At 49.2% G+C, this 21,337-nt stretch overlaps 2 protein-coding genes across 7 annotated transcripts in view; one reads left to right on the top strand and one right to left on the bottom strand.

Annotated features, from left to right (window-relative positions):
* Nucleotides 1-16,357: 16,357 nt before the first annotated feature.
* Nucleotides 16,358-20,373, bottom strand: LOC104008075 (uncharacterized). 2 transcript variants are annotated; one of them, XM_016962534.4, is made up of 4 exons: nucleotides 19,665-20,373; nucleotides 19,335-19,417; nucleotides 17,225-17,608; nucleotides 16,358-16,699 (listed from the first exon to the last, which is right to left on the bottom strand). In XM_016962534.4, exons 1-3 carry the CDS (start codon nucleotides 20,245-20,247, stop codon nucleotides 17,228-17,230), a joined length of 1,047 nt encoding a protein of 348 aa, XP_016818023.3. In that variant the 5' UTR covers nucleotides 20,248-20,373; the 3' UTR covers nucleotides 16,358-16,699; nucleotides 17,225-17,227. The 2 variants fall into 2 exon arrangements, with proteins under 2 accessions (XP_016818023.3, XP_016818022.3); XM_016962533.4 differs by having other exon boundaries at nucleotides 16,358-17,608.
* Nucleotides 20,374-20,787: 414 nt separating this feature from the next.
* Nucleotides 20,788-21,337, top strand: part of LARP4B (La ribonucleoprotein 4B) — a 121,990-nt gene continuing 121,440 nt past the window's right edge. For all 5 annotated transcript variants that reach the window (XM_016962531.4, XM_016962530.4, XM_063781285.1 and 2 more), the window contains exon 1: nucleotides 20,788-20,928. The gene's annotated coding sequence lies outside the window, so the exon portion shown is untranslated. The remainder of the gene's footprint in view (nucleotides 20,929-21,337) is intronic.

The raw sequence follows: 21,337 nt of genomic DNA, 5'->3' as shown, positions 1-21,337 counted from the left end.
CCTTGCTCCGAATCAGCAAACGCCTCCAGGCTGAAGCCAGCTCCCGTCTTTCCTTGGAGCTTGCTCAGGGATTCTTCATGTCCTGTTAGTCCTCTGATGTTTTCTAGAAGACTTTGAATGCTGCTTCTTCAGTGGTCTCCAGAGGGCTGGACTGCCTAGTCCACGCGTCCTGAGGCAGAAGCCTTGCAACCGGCGTCTCTTCATGCTTCTAGCGCATCCTAGGAGACATCTTCCAGCAAATCCTGCCAATTACACACTGGGGCCCATTCTGTTATGCAGTTGGTTCTGGGCTGGTGCGATTTCTTCCTTTTAAAGGTTGTCTATTATGCAGTTGGTTCTGGGCTGGTGCGATTTCTTCCTTTTAAAGGTTGTCTGTTATGCAGTTGGTTCTGGGCTGGTGCGATTTCTTCCTTTTAAAGGTTGTCTGTTATGCAGTTGGTTCTGGGCTGGTGCGATTTTTTCCTTTTAAAGGTTGTCTGTTATGCAGTTGGTTCTGGGCTGGTGCGATTTCTTCCTTTTAAAGGTTGTCTGTTATGCAGTTGGTTCTGGGCTGGTGCGATTTCTTCCTTTTAAAGGTTGTCTGTTAAACTCCCTGGAGCTCTATCTGTGGCTCCTGGTGGCAGCCTCTTCTCGTCCTGGGATGCAACATCACCCTGGATGTCCCTGAAGTCACCACTTGGTCTCCTGTTTGAAGTTCCTGGCAAAGTGGACATTTTTTAATTCAGCCATCTCTGCAGAGTGGACTTTTTTTTTTTAGACAGAGTCTGGCTCTGTCACCCAGGCTGGAGTGCAGTGGCGCGATCTCGGCTTATTGCAACCTCTACCTCATGGGTTCAAGCGGTTCTAGTTGCCTCAGCCTCTCGAGTTGGCATTACAGGCACCCACCACCACGCCCAGCTAAGTTTTGTATTTTAGTAGAGACGGGGTTTCACCATATTGGCCAGGCTGGTCTCGAACTCCTGACCTCAGGTGATCCACCTGCCTCAGCCTCCCAAAGTGCTGGGATTACAGGCATGAGCCACGGCACCCGGCCTAAAAAACTGTTAAAAAATAGAAATAAAGGGAAGCTTCCTCAACTTAATAAAGAACATCTATAAAACACGTGCAGCTAACAGGATACTTAATGGAAAAGACTGAAGCTCCCAGCCTAAGATCAGGAACAAGGCAAGGATGCCTGTCATCACCACTGTATTCAACATGGTGCTAGCAGTCCTAGCTATTGCAATAAGGCAAAAACAGAAAATACAGGGAAAAGAAGAAAGAGAGAGAGACTGAGAGAGAGAGAGAAGGAAGGGAGAGAGAGACTGAGAGAGAAGGAAGGCAGACAGGCAGGCAGGAAGGACGGAAAGAAGCTGTCCCCTATTTGCAGATGACATGATTGTCCACAGAGAAAATCCCAAGGAATCTGAAAAAAAAAAAAAAACCCTACAACTAACAAGTGAGTTCATCAGGATCACAGGATACATGACAAACATACAAAATACAATAATATTTCCATATACTAGTAATGAATACAAAGACACCAAAATGAATAATACAATATTATTTACAGTCACTCAAAAAAATACTTAGGTATAAATCTAAGACATGTACAGGATCTATATGCTGAAAACTACAAAATGCCAGTGAAAGAAATCAAAGAAAGCCTAAATAAAGAGAGAGATGCAGGGTGTTCATCGATTGGAAGACTCATTATAGCAAAAATATCATTTTTCCCAAAATGATATATAGATTTAATGCAATTCCTATTGAAATGCCAGCAAATATCATGCAGACATAGAGAAGATTTTTCTAAAATCTCTATGTACAGACAAAGGAATGAGAGTAGCTAAAGCAATTTTGAAAAGGAATAAAGTGATGGACTCAATCTACCTGATTTCAAAATGGATCACAGACTTAAATGTAAAATGCAAAACTATCAACCTTTTAGAAAATAAACAGAGAAAATCTTTGGGATTGAAAACTAAGAAATGATTTCTTACCAGCATGATAATATATAAGATTTCTTACCAGCATCACAATATATAAAAGGAAAAATAGAAAAATTGGACTTCACAAAAAATAAAAACTTTTGCTCTGCAAAAGGCTATGTTAAGAAGATGAAAAGACAAGCTACAAACTGAGAGAAAATATTCTGAATATATTCAGACTACATATCCAACACAGATTAGTGCCTCAAATATACAAAGAACTCTTAAAACTCAATGGTTAAAAAAAAAAGCTAAGGCCAGGCACAGTGGCTCACGCCTGTAATCCCAGCACTTTGGAAGGCCAAGGAGGGTGGATTGCTTGAGCCCAGGAGGTCAAGACCAGCGTGGGCAACATGGCAAAACCTCAACTATACAGAGAAAACAAACATTAGCTGGGCGTGGTGGCACGCACCTGTAGTCCCAGCTACCTGGAAGGCTGAGGCTGCAGAGAGCTGTTATCACACCACTGCACTGCAGCCTCGACAATACAGTGAAACCCTGTGTCAAAAAAAGAAAAAAAAAAGTGCAGTCCAGTTAGAAAAATCGGCAAAAGACAGGAAAAAACATTTCACCAAAGAGGATACGAATGGCAAATAAGCACAAGAAGAGATGTCCGAGAGAATGATACCGAACATAGTGGGCCCTTAGGGAAATGCAAATTAAAACAACAACAAGACAGCCCTGCACATCTATCCACATGGCTGAAAATAACAGAGTGATGCAGACGCACGTGGGTGAGGACGGGGAGAGCAGATCACTCACCCGGGGCTGGTGGGATGTAAGATGGTACAGCCGCCTGGAAAACGGGTGGGAGATCACTCACCTGGGGCTGGTGGGATGTAAGATGGTACAGCTGCCTGGAAAACAGGTTGGAGGTCACTCACTCACACAGGGCTGGTGGGATGTAAGATGGTACAGCCGCCTGGAAAACGGGTTGGAGATCACTCACTCATGGGGCTGGTGGGATGTAAGATGGTACAGCCGCCTGGGAAACAACTTGGAGATCACTCATGTGGGGCTGGTGGGATGTAAGATGTTACCGCCGCCTGGGAAACAACTTGGAGATCACTCATGTGGGGCTGGTGGGATGTAAGATGGTACAGCCGCCTGGAAAACAGGTTGGAGGTCACTCACTCACGCGGGGCTGGTGGGATGGAAGATGGTACAGCCGCCTGGAAAACGGGTTGGCAGTTTCTTAACAAACTAAACATGCAACCACTGTCGGACCTGGCAACTTCGGGCCAGGGTGTTCATCCCGGAGAAAACGAAGACTGACGTTCACATGACAACTGGTACACAGCTGTTCATAGTAGCTTTATTCATCATGGTCAAAAACTGGAAGCTACCGAGATGGCCTTGAACCGGTATGTGGTTAAGCAGACGACATAACCCACACTATGGAGTATACTCTGCAGTGAAAAGGAACGAGCTATGGGCACACACACCACGGCCTGAACAAACCTTCAGAGAGTGGCCCTGGTGAAGGGAGTCCAGACCAAAAGGTGGTACACCATGAGATTCCATTTATAGAACATTCTTGAAATGATCCAAGTACAGCAATGGAGGTCTTACCAGGGCTGAGAAGGAGGCAGGGATGGGAGGGAAGTTCTGTGGCTTTAAGGGGAGCAGAAGGTCCTGTGGGGGTGGACGTCTGTGCCTGGGCCACAAGTCAGGATCCTGATATTGTCCCCCAGTTGTGCAAGACGCAACCACTGAGGCCGGGCGCGGGGGCTCACGCCTGTAATCCCAGCACTTGGGAGGCCCAGGTGGGTGGATCACCTAAGGTCAGGAGTTCGAGACCTGCCTGACCAACATCGTGAAACCCCGTCTCTATTAAAAATGCCAAAAATTAGTCAGTTGTGGTGGTGGGCACCTGTAATCCCAGCTACTTGGGAGGCTAAGGCAGGAGAATCGCTTGAACCTTTGAGGTGGAGGTTGCAGGGAGCCGAGATCAGGTCACTGTACTCCAGATATAATACACAAGACCTCCCTGTATTATTCCTTACAAATGCATATGAAGCTACAATTATCTCAAAATTAACAGTTTAATTTTTAAAACCAGGCAGCGTGGCTTTGTATTTGGAGCTTGGTCTTTGACCGTGTGTGAGGTGAATGAATGCATGCCTTGGGCCCCATCAGCAGGGAGCAGCGCAGGAATCTCGGCGGTGGGCGGTGGGTGGTGGGTGGTGGGCGGTGGGCAGTCGGCGCGGCTTCAGGCAGGAGGACCTCACTCTCGGGGGTCTCCCGTGCTGCCCTCCTCGGGTCTCAGGTCCACTATCACACTGCCAGCAGTTTCAGCGTGGTAAGTTTTCAGCCACTTTTGTTTGATTTGTTAATTTAAAAACATTTCATTGGCCGGGTGCAGTGGCTCATGCCTGTAATCCCAGCACTTTTGGAGGCTGAGGCGGGCAGATCACCTGAGGTCAGAAGTTCGAGACCAGCCTGACCAACATGGAGAAACCCCGTCTCTACTAAAATACAAAAACATGAGCCGGGCGTGGTGGCGCATCCCTGTAATCCCAGCTACTTGGGAGGCTGAGGCAGGAGAATTGCTTGAACCTGGGAGGCGGAGGTTGCGGTGAGCCAAGATCACGCCATTGCACTCCAGCCTGGGCAACAAGAGTGAAACTCTGTCTCAAAAAACAAAACAAAACAAAAAACCCATTTCATTAAGGTCATGATTTGGGAGTTTTTACATTTAAAGAAGAAACCAGTATTCCTCAGTCAATCAAGAAAATCGGAGACTCCTCAGCCTCCTCCTTCCAGGGCCACAGAACATTTTGTTCTGTCGTAGCAGGCTGTCACTTCTTTCATCCTTTCTGGGACTGTGTGGTGTGTCCTGACTGCCTGGGACGGGGTTGTGATGGCCTCAGAATATGTGGGTCACTCAATGGCCATCCTGCCCCCGAGAGCCACAGCATATTTGCTGTTTGTCTTGCTGAATGGAACTGTGCCTTATATCTTCCATGCCTGAAAGAAGCAGAACAGAACTCTGTTTGTTTGTTGGCAAGAACCGGCAAGACACGCAGATGATGAAACGCTGCCTTGCTTCCTTGTCAGTCTGAAATAGGTTTACTTCTGGAGACTGGCAGATAAAAGTGCTTCCGGCTGGGCGCAGTGGCTCACTCCTGTAATCCCAGCACTTTGGGAGACTGAGGTGGGTGGATCAACTGAGGTCAGTAGCTCAAGACCAGCATGATCAACATGGTGAAAACTTGTCTCTACTAAAAATATAAAAATTAGCCTGATGTGGTGGCACGCACCTGTAATCCCAGCTACTCGGGAGGTTAAGGCATGAGAAATCGCTTGAACCCAGGAGGTGGAGGTTGCAACGAGCCAAAATTGCGCCACTGAATTCCAGCCTGGGCAACAGAGCAAGACTCTGTCTCAAAAGGAAAAAAAAAATGGTGTTTCAGAGTCAAAAGTATGGAAGTTCTCATGGCCAGGCACCTTTGACTTAAGTTCTCATCACTGAATGTTTTCCACAAAGAAGAGGGAGGGTGGCAAGGAAGAGGAGGGAGATGAACTTGTAAGATAAAAAAAATTGATATAACTGCTCTGTTCAGTCACAGAATAGTTTCTAGTTCAGTATTTCATTCAACAAATGGAAGGAACAAGCCCCAAGGAGGTTAAATAACTTGCCAAAATTTAGAGAGAGAGAGGGGTCCCCCAACCCCGGTCATGTTACCACATTGAATTACAAGACAAAGTTTAAAGGAAAGGCCTATTCCCTAACCCTATGAGATTCTTTCATAACTGGAGAAACAGAAACTGCCACTCTAACCAACCTAAAAGTGAATCAGGAAAGTAACTTGCTTACCTTTCTACATCCTTTTGGATAAATGTCACTTTAAAAATCACAATTATGCCGGGCGCGGTGGCTCACGCCTGTAATCCCAGCACTTTGGGAGGCCGAGGCGGGCGGATCACGAGGTCAGGAGATCGAGACCATCCTGGCTAACACGGTGAAACCCCGTCTCTACTAAAAATACAAAAAATTAGCCGGGCGTGGTAGCGGGCGCCTGTAGTCCCAGCTACTCGGGAGGCTGAGGCAGGAGAATGGCGTGAACCCGGGAGGCGGAGCTTGCAGTGAGCCGAGATCGTGCCACTGCACTCCAGCCTGGGCGACAGAGCGAGACTCCGTCTCAAAAAAAAAAAAAAAAAAAAAAAAAAAAAAAAAAAAAAAAAAAAAAATCACAATTATCCCTCATCAGACAATTTAAGAATCTTTGTATTTTCGCTTTAGAGCCAGCTGATGTAATTGGCGTAGAAACTTCAGCTCCTAGAAAGTTTCCCACAGAAGGAAAGGGGTGTAAAGGCCTCCCCAGAAATTTTCAGACAGAATGCAAAATGTTTAAAAGGCCATTTTTATGTTTGCTAGTGGATTTTCAGTATTCTGTGATGTGGTATCAACCAAAAAACGATAAATGTGAAGAAGTGGCAGCAAATGATATCCATAGAGAGACCTTTTTTCCGGGATTTATCCTGTTGTAATTGAGTTTTTCCTGGCTGTAAGTTGACTTCAATTCAAGATGTAAAGAAGGCTCATAGACACACCGCTGCATGGGGTACAAGTCTACTCCGCTGGCCGTAACAAAACACCACAGGCTGGGCTTACATTCTTGCAGCTCTGAAGTCTGAGACCAGGGGGCCATCAAGGCTGTTCCTGCTGAGGGCCTCTCCCTGCCAGGCAGATGGCAGCTTCTCGCAGTGTCTTCCCACGACAGAGGGCTCTGCTGTCTCTTCTTATAAGGACACAACCTCATTGGATCAGGGCCCCACCCTTACGAACTTAACTAACTATAAATACTTCCTTATTCGAAAGAGAGCCATGGTGGGGGTTAAGGCATCAACATGAATTTGTGGAGGGACACATACATTCAATTCCTAACACATAGTAATGCTAAAATGTCTTTTTTTTTTTTTTTTTTCTGAGACGGAGTCTCGCTCTGTTGCCCAGGCTGGAGTGCAGTGGCGTGATCCTGGCTCACTGCAAGCTCCGCCTCCCGGGTTCACCCCATTCTCCTGCCTCAGCCTCCCGAGTAGCTGGGACTACAGGCTCCCGCCACCATGCCCGGCTAATTTTTTTGTATTTTTAGTAGAGACGGGGTTTCACCATATTAGCCAGGATGGTCTCGATCTCCTGACCTTGTGATCCACCCGCCTTGGCCTCCCAAAGTGCTGGGATTACAGGTGTGAGCCACCATGCCTGGACCATGTCTTTTTTTTTTTTTTTTTTTGAGACAGAGTCTTACTCTGTCACCCAGGCTGGAGGGCAGTGGTGTGATCTCCGTTCACTGCAACCTCTGCCTCCTGGGTTCAAGTGATTCTCACGCCTCAGCCTCCTGAATAGCTGGGATTACAGGTGCCTATCATAATGCCCAGCTAATTTTTGTATTTTTAGTAGAGACGAGGTTTCACCATGTTGGCCAGGCTGGTCTCGAACTCCTGACCTCAAGTGATCCACCTGCCTTGACCTCCCAAAGTGCTGAGATTACAGGGGTGAGCCACCATGCCCAGCCTTAAAAATGTCTTTATTTTTAAAAATACATTTATAAAATATGAATTATAAACGTGGTTACAATCTATGCTTATATTTTTTGTAATACGTAAAAAATTGGAAACATTTTAAAATCCATAAACACAAGTATCAACAAGCACTTCTTGAATTCCAAATTGCTAACATTTGTTAAAGACTATCAGCAATTTACTGGCCACTAATTCTAAGTACGACTTGGACTGTAATGCCCTCCTGAGATTCACAGTGTCAGAGAATCGCCTTTAGACACCGACTTGAGCCAACCATTTAGGGACTGGATTTAATTAGAAATCAAAGAACACCAGAAACAGAAACTGGAACTTAGGGCCAGGACTTCAAGATGGGAAACAGGAACTCAAAGCTGAAGGCAGCAGGAAAAGTGAGTCACGGGCAGACACCAGGGCAGGGCGGGGGCAATGCCCAGACACGCGTGGGGCTGACAGCAGATGCCCACAGCCGGAGTTTGCCCCGGCACCGGCGCTGGCAGGAAAGGAGTGCTGTTTCCCCAGCGCTGGCTGAGTGGCAGGCACGTAGGCTATGCTGTTTCTTCATACCTACAGCAGCATTGCAACGCGACGTCTGTCCCCACGCAGATGGGGAAGCAGAGACTTGGGGGTGACAGGGCAGGGGCGAGCTGGGGGTTGACATGCAAACCCAAATCTGCCAGCTCCAAGATCCCCCCTCCAACCTCTTCTGGGAGCCATATCCCAGGCTGATGATGTTGAATGAAGATGTCCAGGTTCTCCCTGTGGTGAAAACCAACTAACTACCTTCCCAGGAAACAGGTCTCACCAGCCAGGCCTTGAATGCATTGTCTTACTAGGAATATTTGGACTTCCCCACCTACCATTCAGGTAACTTGATACAAACACAGCCACTGTTCGGAGGTTGGTAGCAGGTGAATGTTGAAGTTTTAGTCCTCGGCTACACCGTGACAAGTGTGTAAATAATTTATGCAGCCAATGTTCAGTACTTTACCGAGAATTCTAAAGAAACAGACAAGTCTGACCTCAAAATTCAATGTGTCTTTGGTTCATTTCTTCCTAATTCCCTTTGTTATGCACCAGTAAGACCGCTTTGTCTTTTTGAATCATGCTATTCATGTTCTTCCATATTTTCTGCAGCCCTGTAGGGCTGTAAGGCACCCGTCCTGCTGAGGCTGCAGTGAGTTTCAATGGTGCCTGTATCAGGTGCTGGGGATAAAGCAGCGGCTCTGATGTTGTGGAGCTTATGTGGCCACCACCAAGAAAGCTGCGAAGTAGACACAATTACCCCGGAAATGCCGCTGCGCTCCCCGGGCCCTCCCGACCCGGGCCCTCCTGACCTGGGCCCCCCTGCACCTTCCCTCCACTCCATCACCCTCGCCACTCACTGCTTCCTTCACAACCTTGTTTTAAAAATACTTTATAATGTCAGTCTTAGCTCACCCAATCACCTCTTGGAAAAAGAATTCAACAGAAATCATAACCACTCAGAATGGAGGCTGAAAACTGGCCCTATGTGGTGGCACATGCCTGTGGTCCCAGCTACTCAAAAGGATGAGGTGGGAGGATCATCTGGGCCCAGGAGGTTGAGGCTGCCATGAGCCATGATCGCACCACTGCACTCCCGCCTGGGTGACAGAGTGAGGCCCTGTCTCGAAAAGACAAAATGAAACACAACAAAACAAACCCTGGCCCCAGGTCATCCTCCTGCTATGTTCAAATGCTTGCTGTCCTGTGAAGAGGCTCCACGTGCACCCCACAGATGGATGGAGGTGACAGGAGGAGGGAGGCTGCTGAAGTCCCAGAATAACACACAGCAGGCAAAGTGCCCATCTGTGGTTTCAGAAAGGACTTGTGAGGCCAGGTGCGGTGGCTCATGCCTGTAATCCCAGCACTTTGGAAGCCCGAGGTAGGCAGATCACCTGAGGTCAGGAGTTCAAGACCAACCTGGGCAACATGATGAAACCCTGTCTCTACTAAAATTACAAAAATCAGCCAGGGGTGGTGGTGTGTGACTGTAATCCCAGCTACTTGGGAGGCCAAGGCAGGAGAATCTCTTGAACCCAGGAGGCAGAAGCTGCAGTGAGCCGAGACCATGCCACTGCACTCCAGCCTGGGTGACAGAGTGAGACTCTGTCTCAAAAAAAAAAAAAAAAGAAGTCAGCTTGGACTGTGATCATCTGAAAGCTGGAGTGAGGCTGGAGGGTCCAGTTCCAAAAGGCCTCCTTGGCTGTGGGCTCCTCTCCATGTGGGCCTCTCCCAGGGGTGCAGGGAGGCCTAAGACATGTCAGCTGGCTCCCCTCAGAGTGAGATTTCCAGGAGAGGGAAGTTCTTTTCTTATCTCATGGAATCACAAAATTATCAGAATTTTCCATATTTATTATGATCTTCCTATATGGGTTCCCCACTGATTCAAAGCTGAATATGAGTGACACTTCTAGCATGGGACTGTGGGTGGGGGTGGAGGGACGCACATCCAAACCACATCAGTGGCATATCAGTATCTTTCTTTCTAAAAGTGAGATACATTAACTCATCGTGTGGTACACTTTGCAGAGGCTGTTCCATTGGAAAGAGAACCGACTTCCAGGACAGAGGTTCTTCTGATCTTTGGGCTTGAGTCTGTGCAAATAGGACATTCGTAAAAGAAGATCCTGGTTAAAATAAATTATTTTAGGGAAATGCATCTGACTCCGGAGAGAAAACTTGGGGGAGAGGAGGAACATGGAATCTGGTGTTGGAACCAGTGAGGGATCGGGATCCTGGGAAGGTCACGCAATCAGGCAGCTTCAATCCCTTCTCTGCTCTCATCTTCCGGTTCCCTACAACACCCCCCATATTCTTTGACAGAATTATTTCTCACCTCTTCCATTCCTGAGCTGTCTCCATCATGGACTTCTTGTAATAAATCTAGATCTAAGCAGGCAAGGGAAAAATAGAAATAGCTAACAAACATGAAAATGGGCTCAAATGCCCTTCTTAACATAGGGAATATAAATTAAGGCAAAAATAGATACCTTGGGGAATTTCGAACAGTGGAGAATGTGATTAGAATGTTTCTGAACAGTGGCACATTTGTTCACCTCAAAATTTCAACCAATGTATACTTCTCTAGGTATAGTTCAAGATATACATAATTCAGATTTTTTAAAAAATGTACTGAGCCATACATTCTAGTTTGAGCCTATAATCCCAGGTACTTAGGAGGCTGAGGTGGGAGGATCGCTTGAGCCCAGGAGTTAGAGGCTGCAGGGAGCTATGATCACACCACTGCACTCCAGTCTAGGTGACAGGCTGAGGCCCTGTCTCAAACAAAACAAAACAAAACAAACAAACAAAGACAAAAAATAAAAAAATAACTGAAATAACAATATAGCACAACAAAAGCATTGCTCTTCTGGTAAACAGGCCATGGAACACCAGATCACCAGAGCACCAGGTGGAATTGCAATCGCTTAAAAAGCAAGATCAGGCCGGGTGCAGTAGCTCGCGCCTGTAATCCCAGCACTTGGGAGGCCGAGGCGGGCGGATCACCTGAGGTTAGGAGTTCAAGACTAGACTGGCCAACATGGTGAGACACCCCCCCCCCCATCTCTACCAAAAATACAAAAATTAGCCAGGCATGGTGGCAGGCGCCTGTAATCCCAGCTACTCAGGAGGCTGAGGAAGGAGAATCGCTTGAACCCGGGAGCAGAGGTTGCAGTGAGCCGAGATCATGCCACTGCACTCCAGCCTGGGCGACAAGAGTGAAACTCCATCTCAAAACAAACAAACAAACAAACAAACAAAACAAAGTAAGCTCATGGGGAATCAGGACTCTCCCTGATTAGCTGGTCTTAAATGGGGGTTGGAGAAGGACTTCCATGAACACAATAGGTGACAACTCTGAAGAGGAGGAAGAGCAGGCTGAGTCCCCAGCACCCACAGGTGGGAGTGGGCAATGAAGTGGACACAAGTGGACACTGGCAAACGTCCGTCCTCCTCCAAGCACCTGCCTCAAGCATTTTTACAGACCCCATTGTTTCTCCACCCTATCGGTCCACCCTCATCTTCAGCAAACAACCTGACCTCCTCGTCCACAAAACTGAAGTCCGGGACTCTGAGCTCCTGTCCGTCTTAGAGGAAGTGGGTCCCATGTCCTGGCCAACACTCACCTCTCCAGCTGAGTCTGTGATTTTGCCAAATCAAGATTTTAAGTCCCAACTTTCCATCCAACATTCTCTGCAGTGTTTAGGTCAACCTCTGCTTCTCACCTGCATGCAGTAATTTCTATGTGAAACATCTTTTCAAAGTCTCGCAGTGGCCTCCTGGACACAGTCTGGCATTGACCGGCCACCCCAGGATGAGACTAGCTCACACCTCTCCTGCGCTCCCGCACTTCTCCCGTCATGCCTTCTGGTCCAAATGGTTCCATTTTGTCTCTTTCTTATGTACCCCACAAATGCCCGTGCTATTTTTCTGTTTCAAAAACTTTCTTTCCACTGTGGGAAACATGTCAGTCCTTGTTCCTCTAATGCTGCTGGGCTCTTCATGCCCACTTCAGACACTGGGGCCTCCTCTGGGCAGGCGCCCCCCTCCCCCCGCCATGTTCCTGGCCCAAGACGAGCCTGGCTAACATGGCAAAATGCTGTTTCTACTAAAAATACAAAAATTAACTGGGCGTGATGGCTCATGCCTGCAATCCCAGCACTTTGGGAGGCCAAGGTGGGAGGATCACTTGAGGTCAGGAGTTTGAGACCAGCCTGGCCAACATGGTGAAACCTCATCTCTGCTAAAAATATAAAAATTAAGCCCGCGCATGGTGGCTCATGCCTGTAATCCCAGCACTTTGGGAGGCCAAGGCAGGCGGATTACCTGAGGTCAAGAGTTTGAGACCAGCCTGACCAATATGGAGAAACCCCGTCCCTACTAAAAATACAAAATTAGCCGGGCATGGTGGTGCATGCCTGTAATCCCAGCTACTCAGGAGGCTGAGGCACGAGAACCGCTTGAACCTGGGAGGTGGAGGTTGCAGTGAGCTGAGATCACACCACTGCGCACTTTAGCCTGGGCGACAGAGCAAGACTCTGTCTCAAAAAAAATAAAAATAAAAAGTCAAGTCTCCATATATGTTGGATTAAAAACAATGTCCACTTTGCCAGTTCTCCAGGTGCTTACGAAGTCTGGTTCTCAGCCTCTTCCTGAAACATCCAATCCTCAACTGGGGAGTCTTTCCCAAATCTCATGTCTCATCAACTCATTCCTCTTCTTTATGAGTGCTAAGGCCAGGCAAGTCATCAAGGTGCAAGTGCAGCCTTTTCTCAGGCCTAGAAGATAATTTTATGCCTATGTGCAGACAGGTGCTGTGTAGGTTAAACACCCCAGCAGATTTCTGCAAGAAATCACATGAATACAAGCTGCAGTCCCAGACATCTTAGGCCAGTGTGGTGCTAGTTTCAAAGGAAACACACATCCAACTTCAGGAAGCCGTTTCAGGGCAGCCTAGGCCTTTAATGTGGGCTTCTGCAAAGGCTGTAGCCCTAGAGAGTTATAAAATACATCACAGCAGAGTTTCTCATCTCCCCCTAGAGAGGGTCTTTCCAAAATTCCATGTTCCTGCAGACCCTAAACCTCCTAACAGGACTCACCCTTGCAGTTCCTTCGTCCCTGGCTGCTCCCTCCTGTGCCATCCCCTCCCGCCAAGCCTGCACCCTCCTCGCCTGAGCGGGACTCCTTCATTCAACTCCACTGCAGCCTCCCTGGCTTCCCAGGCTGGGAGACCCAGAGCTCTTTCCTACAGCCACGAAGGGTGGAGTCCTCTCTGACTGCTTTTTGAGCCATACGCTGTCATGGAATGTCTATGACGAATTAAAATCCTTCATCTCATTACCATGTTTTTATTGCCATAGGGAATTTAAAACATGCAAAAGCAGGGAGAAGAGTGTCAGGAACCCTGCCTGTATCCATCACACCCAGCTTCAACAATTTTCACCACCCCGCTTGTCCATTATTTCTTACCTGTCTCTACCAACTACTTCTTCTTTAGATTATTTAGAAGAAAATCCTAAACATAATACCATGGCATTCATAAATAACTGCAGAATGTGTCTCTACAAGATAACTCTCTATTTTGAAGAATTACAAGTTTACAGACAAATTGCAGCCACTTATATATCCTACCCTTGGATTTACCAATTAAGGTTTTGTCATGTTCTCTGAGAGAGAGAGAGAGAGAGATGTATATATAGACATATACATACAGACACACACATTCATATGTGTGTGTATATTTCACTAAACTTTTTGAGAGAAACTTGCAGATATCTTAACCCCTCACCCCTAAATAATTCATTGCTATCTCCTAAGATAAAAGACATTCTCTTACACAGCCATAAAACAATGAACCAATTCGGCTGGGCGCGGTGGCTCACGCCTGTAATCCCAGCACTTTGGGAGGCCAAGGCGGGCGGATCACAAGAGCAGGAGATCAAGCCTATCCTGGCTAACATGGTGAAACCCTGTCTTTACTAAAAAATACAACAAAAATTAGCCGGGCGTGGTGCTGGGCACCTGTAGTCCCAGCTACTCGGGAGCCTGAGGCAGGAGAATGGCGTGAACCCGGGAGGCGGAGCTTGTAGTGAGCCCAAATCACACCACTGCACTCCAGCCTGGGTGACAGAGCGAGACTCCGTCTCCAAAAAAAAAAAAAAAAGAAAAAGAACCAATTCAAGAAATTTAGCCTTGGTTAGAAGACTGACACACAGTCCATATTCAAATCCCAAACTGGCCGTAGTGGCTCACACCTGTAATCCCAGCACTTTGGGAGGCTGAGGCAGGCAGATCACTTGAGTCCAGGAGTTCGAGACCAGCCTGGACAACATGAAGAAACCCTGTCTACTAAAAATACAAAAAGTTAGCCAGGTGTGGTGGTGCGTGCCTGTAGTCCCAGCTACTCAGGAGGCTGAGGCACGAGAATCGCTTGAACCCGGGAGGTGGAGGTTGTAGTGAGCCGAGATCACGCCACTGCACTCCAGCCTGGGAGACAGAGCAAGACTCCGTCTCAAAATAAATAAATAAATAAAAATAAATAAAATAAAATAAAATCCAGTAATGTTAATCACAGCGAATGTTTCCTCTGACCTCGGAGCTAATCTAGGATTGCCCATGTCGTGCTTGACTTCTCTCCTTAGTCTCCTATAATTTGGAAAACTTCCTCAAGTGTTCATTGTCTTTTATGACCTTCACATTTTTAAAGATTAGGGGCCATTTGCAGAATGTCCTTCGAGTTTGTCTGATTGTTCCTCATGATAAGTTTGTGAATTTTAGCCGGAATACCATATAACTGAGGCAGACACATAGTGGTGTCGGGGAGGGGGGGTCAGGCCGCCATTATTAGTGATGCTAACGTTGATTACTTGATTCAGATGGGGTCTAACATATTTGTTCACTGTAAAAATACTCCTTTCCCTTTGAAATTAATAAGCAACAAGCAATTAATAAGCTTTGAGGTGGTGTACATAATCTATATCCTCAACAGAGTTTCACCCAATGATTTTAGCATTCATTTGTGATTCCTGCCAGAATTCTGGTAGTTACACGATAGTGATTTTTAAAATAATTCTGGCCAGGTGTCACCACACCTGTGCTCACATCTGTAATCCCAGCATTTTGGGAGGTCGAAGTAAGCGGATTGCTTCAGCCCAGGAGTTCGAGACCAGCCTGAGCAACATGATGAAACCTCGTCTCTACAAAAAATGCAAAAATTAGCTGGGCATGGTGGCGCATGCCTGTAGTCCTAGCTACTTGGGAAGCTGAGGCGGGAGGATCACTAGAGCGCAGGAGGTCAAGACTGCAGTGAGCTGGGATTGCGCCACTGCACTCCAGCCTGGGCGACAGAGCAAGACCCTGTCTCCAAAAATAAAAATAAAAAAATCTCTTTTTCATATATTAGTCAGCATTTTACTGTAAAGAAGAGCTTTCTTTTTTCCTTCCTCATTGCTACTATTTTTTACTTACCCACTCACGTATATTTCTTAGTATCTGTAAAAGCTCATGCGTTCTTTTTTACTCACAGTATTCAAATGTATTACCACCATTCTTCATTTTAATACTTCCACCTAATTTGCCTAGGCCAGTTCCTTATTGTGTTTCTATTGGAGTGGCTTTTGTGGCTGGAGATACTCCACAGCAAAACCTTCTAAGGGTCTTTCTTGCCTCATAGTAAATCTGGTTTTTTGTTGTTTTTTGGGGGGGGGACAGTTTCACTCTTGTTGCCCAGACTGGAGTGCAATGGCACGATCTCGCTCACTGCAACCTCAGCCTCCTGGGTTTAAGCAATTCTTCTGCCTCAGCCTCATGAGTAGCTGGGACTACAGGCGACCGCCACCACGCCCAGCTAATTTTTTTGTATTTTTACTACAGACAGGTGTTTCACCATGTTGGCCAGGCTGGTCTCGAACTCCTGACATTAGATGATACACCCGCCTCGGCCTCCCAACATGCTGGGATTATAGGTTTGAGCTACTGCGTCTGGCCTGCCTCATAGTAAATTGTGACTCACTGCCTCCTTCTTCCCACCTGTGTCCTTCTCGTGGATGGTTTGTCTCTGGCCCCGGCTTAGTCATCGTTTTCTGGTTCCTTCTTAAGTTGGCTTGGACCCCGCTTGTGAGCCACCCAAGCACTCTACACAGCCTCACCTCACCCTCCATCCCTCATCCTCACCCTCCATCCCTGGTTACCTGCTTCTCATCTGTGATGCTCCCCTGATCTCTGCAACATTAGCAGTCCCTGAGACCGAGTAGGTACTCAGTGAATATTTGTTTAATCAATGGGCAAAGGAATAGTCCTAAATCATCAAAAATGAATTTTTGAGCAATGCGGCTACACATTGGAGAAGTAGTGTTTATTTTTTCACAGAAAATGCTTGGGGATAAAATAAAAGAATGTTCACCTGTAATCCCAGCATTTTTGGGAGGCCGAGGCAGGTAGATTACTTGAGGTCAGGAGTTCGAGACCAGCCTGACCAACATGGTGAAACCCTGACTCTACTAAAAACAAAAAACAAACAAACAAAAAAAACAACAAAAATTAGCTGGGCATCATGGTGCATCCCCGTAATCCCAGCTACTCGGGAGGCTGAGGCAGGAGAATCATTTGAACTCGGTAGGCGCAGGTTGCAGTGAGCCAAGATTGTGCCACTGCACTCCAGCCTGGGAGACAGAGGGAGACTCAAAAAAAAAAAAAAAGAAAGAAAAGAAAAGAAAAAAGAAAAAGAAAAGAATGTTCTCAGACACCAGTTGAAATGTAGGCCTCTGCTAGAGAAATACACATGCTGTATTTGTTTGGTAGAGACTTTGTCCCAAGATCACTGCCCTCGCTGCCTCTGCCCTTGAGGCCTGACCATTTCTTTGGGATGACAGTAGTGTCAGCTGAAAATTGTATGATGTGATGTAGCTCAACAGAGCTACAAACAAGTGCTAATAATAGGGCCCAGAAGGAAAATCAACTGTCTAAAACACTTCAGTGGTTGACATTTGGGCTGTAACTTGAAAAATAAGCGAGATTCCGCCAGAAGGAGACATCCAAGTACAGGAAGCACATTCGAGGCCAGGGGACTCACATCCATTAGGACCTAAGTGCTCAGGCTCCAAAAGAATGCCGCCCTCGACTTCCAGAGCAGTGCAGCGTCTGGAGCTGGGGCACCTCTCCATTTCTTTGTATAGGACTGTCCACACTATGAACTGTGGACTTACCTGTCAACTGTGCAGTCTGGAGTGTAAAGTCTGTATTTTATTCAAGTGTAGACTCATCAACTCCCTCAATACCTTCAAAAATGCTCGGAAAGTGAGTGTGATTGGAAGGTAAGGATGTCTTAGGATAAGGCAGGAAAGGAAACATAGGGGGCTGGGCTGAAGACAGGCTGGGACTAGCGTGTGAAGGGTCTTCTTTCCACAGGAGAACTTGGACTTTATCCTCCTGGGCAGGCAACGGGGAGCCGGTGAAGGTCGCATTGCAGGAGGATGGTGATGAGGCTTTTTAAGGAAACGTGTGCTGGCACTGTGAGTAATGGACTGTAGCAGAGACCAACCGCGACGCCACTGAATCAAACCAGGTGAGCAGTAACAACGGCAAAACCACTGGGGGGAGGGGGAGAAGGAAAGAGTTTTTAGGTAGGATTGACAGAATTTGTAACCACTTGACATGGGAAATGAGGGAGTATCTGATCATGGTTTGAGAAATTTATACTAAAGTTTTAAAAAACTGATCTTGTCTAAGGAGAAATGCCATGAAAATGTATTTCATGTTATAACCTCACATCTCAAGGTGAAAATGGATGTTTCTTCTGAAACACAGGTTTGAAAAAAAGAAGATCACGAGGGAACAAAAAGCCCAGTTCTGATTGTTGGAAAGGATTACACAATACGAAGAGAAAGAAGAGATGGAATTCTTTTAGTTTTAGTTTTAGTTTTTTTTTTTTTTCTTTTTTTGAGACAGGGTCTCGCTCTGTCACCCAGGCTGGAATGCGGTGGCACAATCACAGCTCACTGCAGCCTCAACCTCAAGCGATCCTCCCACCTCAGCCTCCTGAGTAGCTGGAACCACAGCCATGCACCACATGCCCGGCTACTTTTGTATAATTTTTTAAAGAAATGGGGCTTTGACATATTGCCCAGACTGGTCTTGAACTCTTGGCCTTGGGCGATCTGCCTGCCTTGGCCTCCTAAAGTGCTGGGATTACAGGCATGAGCCACTGAACCCATCCCATTACTTTCTTTTGTAATAGGTAAGACATAGATGTCTGCTGGAATGTAGACATAGACAAAAAAGATTGAAGTTTAACCTACCAGCCGGGAACGGTGGCTCACGCCTGTAATCCCAGCACTTAGGGAGGCTGAGGCAGGCGGATCACGAGGTCAGGAGATCAAGACCATTCTGGCTAACACGGTGAAACCCCATCTCTACTAAAAATACAAAAAATTAGCTGGGCGTGGTGGCATGCGGCTGTAGTTTCAGCTACTCCGGAGGCTGAGGCAGGAGAATCACTTGAACCCGGGAGACTGAGGTTGCAGTGAGCCGAGATTATGCCACGGCACTCCAGCCGGGGTGACAGAGGGAGAGTCAGTCTCAAAAAAAAAAAAAAAGTTTAACCTACCAATTTTGGGGCAGAATTCCTAGACTTATACCACATCAATGGCCCTAGCAATGTTATGAACCAAGAGTAAGCTCCTGTAGGTTATCCGTGGAGGTAAAGGAACCAGGCACCTAAGCAAGGACACTATGGCCTACTGGGCAGGGCAGGTTGTCCAGGTAAGCAAGTTTTCTGAAATATGTACATGCTTTTAATATTAAAGGAAATGTGTCTTATGTCGTTAAATGTTCTTTAAAAACATTACTATGAATATAATTATTTAACTTGCAAATTCCCTTAAAGCTAGGATGCAACAAGGTTTCACAAAGAAGGCATACAACCTTGATGTCAACAGTCTGCCCACTATGGGAAGCCGGAGAGGCTTTCTTCCAAAATGCAGAATTGTCAGCATTTGAACGCTGAGTACGAAAAATTATAAGCACAGGCTGGGTACACCGGCTCCCATCTCTAATCCCAGATTTTGGGGGCCCCGGACAGCACTCTGAGCTCAGAGTGCAGACCTGCATAGAGCAAGACCCTGTATCAAAAAACAAAATTAGAAAAGCAGTTGTAAGCACAGGTACACGGTTAACCATGAATATGGTATCCCTGAAAAGCCGTTTTAATGGGGGAACAAACCTAAAATTTGGAATAATTGATAATATGTGTATATGTAGCCAATCAGAGCAGAAACCAGAAAATCAGGCAGCAAGCTTAAGGGAAACGCAACATACTTTGTTTGGTTTCCTTTTCTTCCATAAACTGATCAGGGGTAGGTAGAGTATGCTGCTATAGTTCGGAGTCGTCACCATCCTCACTGAAACAGCAGGAGTGTGAACACCTCCCTGAGCTACCAAGAGCATCTGACTCGTTGCAACGTGGGCCCGAACCCAGCGCCTCTAGGAAACGTGGGGCCGGGGCCTTGGTCCCGGGTGTGGGTTGGGGGTTTGGGGAAGGGCCGGGGCCTTGATCCCAGGTGTGGGGTTGGGGATTCCGGGGCTGAACCGAGGCCTTGGTTAGGGGTGTGGGGCGGGGGTTCGGGGCAGGGCCGGGGCCTTACTTACGGGTGTAGGGTGGGGAGTTCTGGGCAGGGCCGGGGCCTGGGTCCTGGGTGTGGGGTTGGGACTTCGGGGCCCGGACCTTCGTCTCAGGTGTGGGGCGGGAGTTCGGGACAGGGCTGGGGCCTGGGTCCCTGGTGGGGCGTTCGGGGCAGTGCCGGGGCCTTGGTCCCGGGTGTGGGGTGGGAGTTTGGGGCAGGGCCGGGGCCTGGGTCCCGGGTGTCGGGTGGGGAGTTCCGGGCAGGGCCGGGACCTTGATTCCAGGTGTGGGGTGGGAGTTCGGGGCAGGGCCGGGGCCTGTGTCCTGGGTGTGGGGTGTAGCATTCGGGGTAGGGCTGGGACCTTGGTCCCGGGTGTGGGGTGGGAGTTCGGGGCAGGGCCGGGGCCTGGGTCCCGTGTGTGGGGTGGGGTGTTCCGGGCAGGGCCGGGACCTTGATCCCAGCTGTGGGGTGGGAGTTCGGGGAAGGGCCAGGGCGTGTCCTGGGTGGCCAGGGTCGGGGCCTGGGTCCCGGGGGTGGGATGAGGGGTTCGGGGCAGGGCCGGGGCCTTGGTCCAGGGTCTGGGGACAGGCTAGGGCCGGGGTCGCCATCCGTCCTGGGCGGCGGGCAGGGGTCTTTAAGGGGCGCACGCGGTGGCGGAGGACCAGGGCCCAGCCCTCCGGAAGTCAGGGCCCACACGGCCCCCCAGCGTCAGGCGCTCTGGTCGCGCCGGGGACGGCGGGCGGGGCGGACGTGCGGCGTGCGCGGGGCGGGGCGATGTGCGCGCACGCGCCAATCGCAAGGCCGCGAGCAGGGTGTACGCGCGGAGAGGCCAAGAAGGCGGCGGGGCGGGCCGAGCGTCGGGTGCGCCCAATCAGCGCGCCGGAACACCATGACGTGAGGCTCTCCCGGGGCTGAGCGCCAGTCCGCGGGACCGGCGGGTGAGTGCGCGAGTTCAGGGCGCGGGGCGCGGGTCCGCGCGGGGGCGGGACTTCCGCAGGGCCCCGGAAGTGGGAGCTGTGTGTTCTCATGCGAACGGGAAGGAGCGTTGGGGATCTGGAGTCCCGGGGTTGAGACATTTTCGGGCCCGAAAGGGGAAGAATCCGCCGCCGCCGCCGCCGCCAGCTCGCGCCCGCCCTCTCCCCTACCTCCGGCCCGGCCCGGCCCGGCCGCGCCGCCTCTCCCTGCCGTCTCTCTCCTCGCCGTCCCCGCGTGTGGCGCGGCCGCCGGGCCCCGGGGTTAAGGCGAGGAGCCCGCGGGCGGCCGGTCGGGCGGGGCGGCGGCGCTGACAGGTGAGGCACCCTGGGCCGCGGCGGGCGGTCCCTCCCGGCCCAGCTCGGACCCGCGCCGCGCCGCCTGTCACTGCGCCGCCATCTTCCCGGAGGACGCGGCCGCGGCGGGCAGGGCCGGGCCTGGGCCGGGGCCGGGGCAGGGGAAGGCCGGGGCCGGGTTGAGGAGGACCGGGGCTAGGGCACGGGAAGGGCCAGGGCTGAGGAGGACCGGGGTCAGGGCCAGGAAAAAGCCGGGGCTGAGGAGGACCGGGGCCGGGGCAGGGGAAAACTGGGGCTGAGGAGGGCCGGGGCCGGGGCAGGGGAAGGCCGGGGCCGGGGCTTAGGAGGACCCGTTGAGGCGAGGCGGGAGTCGACGGAGCTGGGTGCCCGGAAGAGCGGGCCGGGGTCAGGGTCGGGAGGCCGGGGTTGG

Source organism: Pan troglodytes, chromosome 8, assembly GCF_028858775.2.
Source record: "Pan troglodytes isolate AG18354 chromosome 8, NHGRI_mPanTro3-v2.0_pri, whole genome shotgun sequence".
Lineage (NCBI taxonomy): Eukaryota > Metazoa > Chordata > Mammalia > Primates > Hominidae > Pan > Pan troglodytes.
The sequence above is the reverse complement of the archived record's forward strand: the minus strand, read 5'-3'. Positions and strand labels throughout refer to the sequence as shown.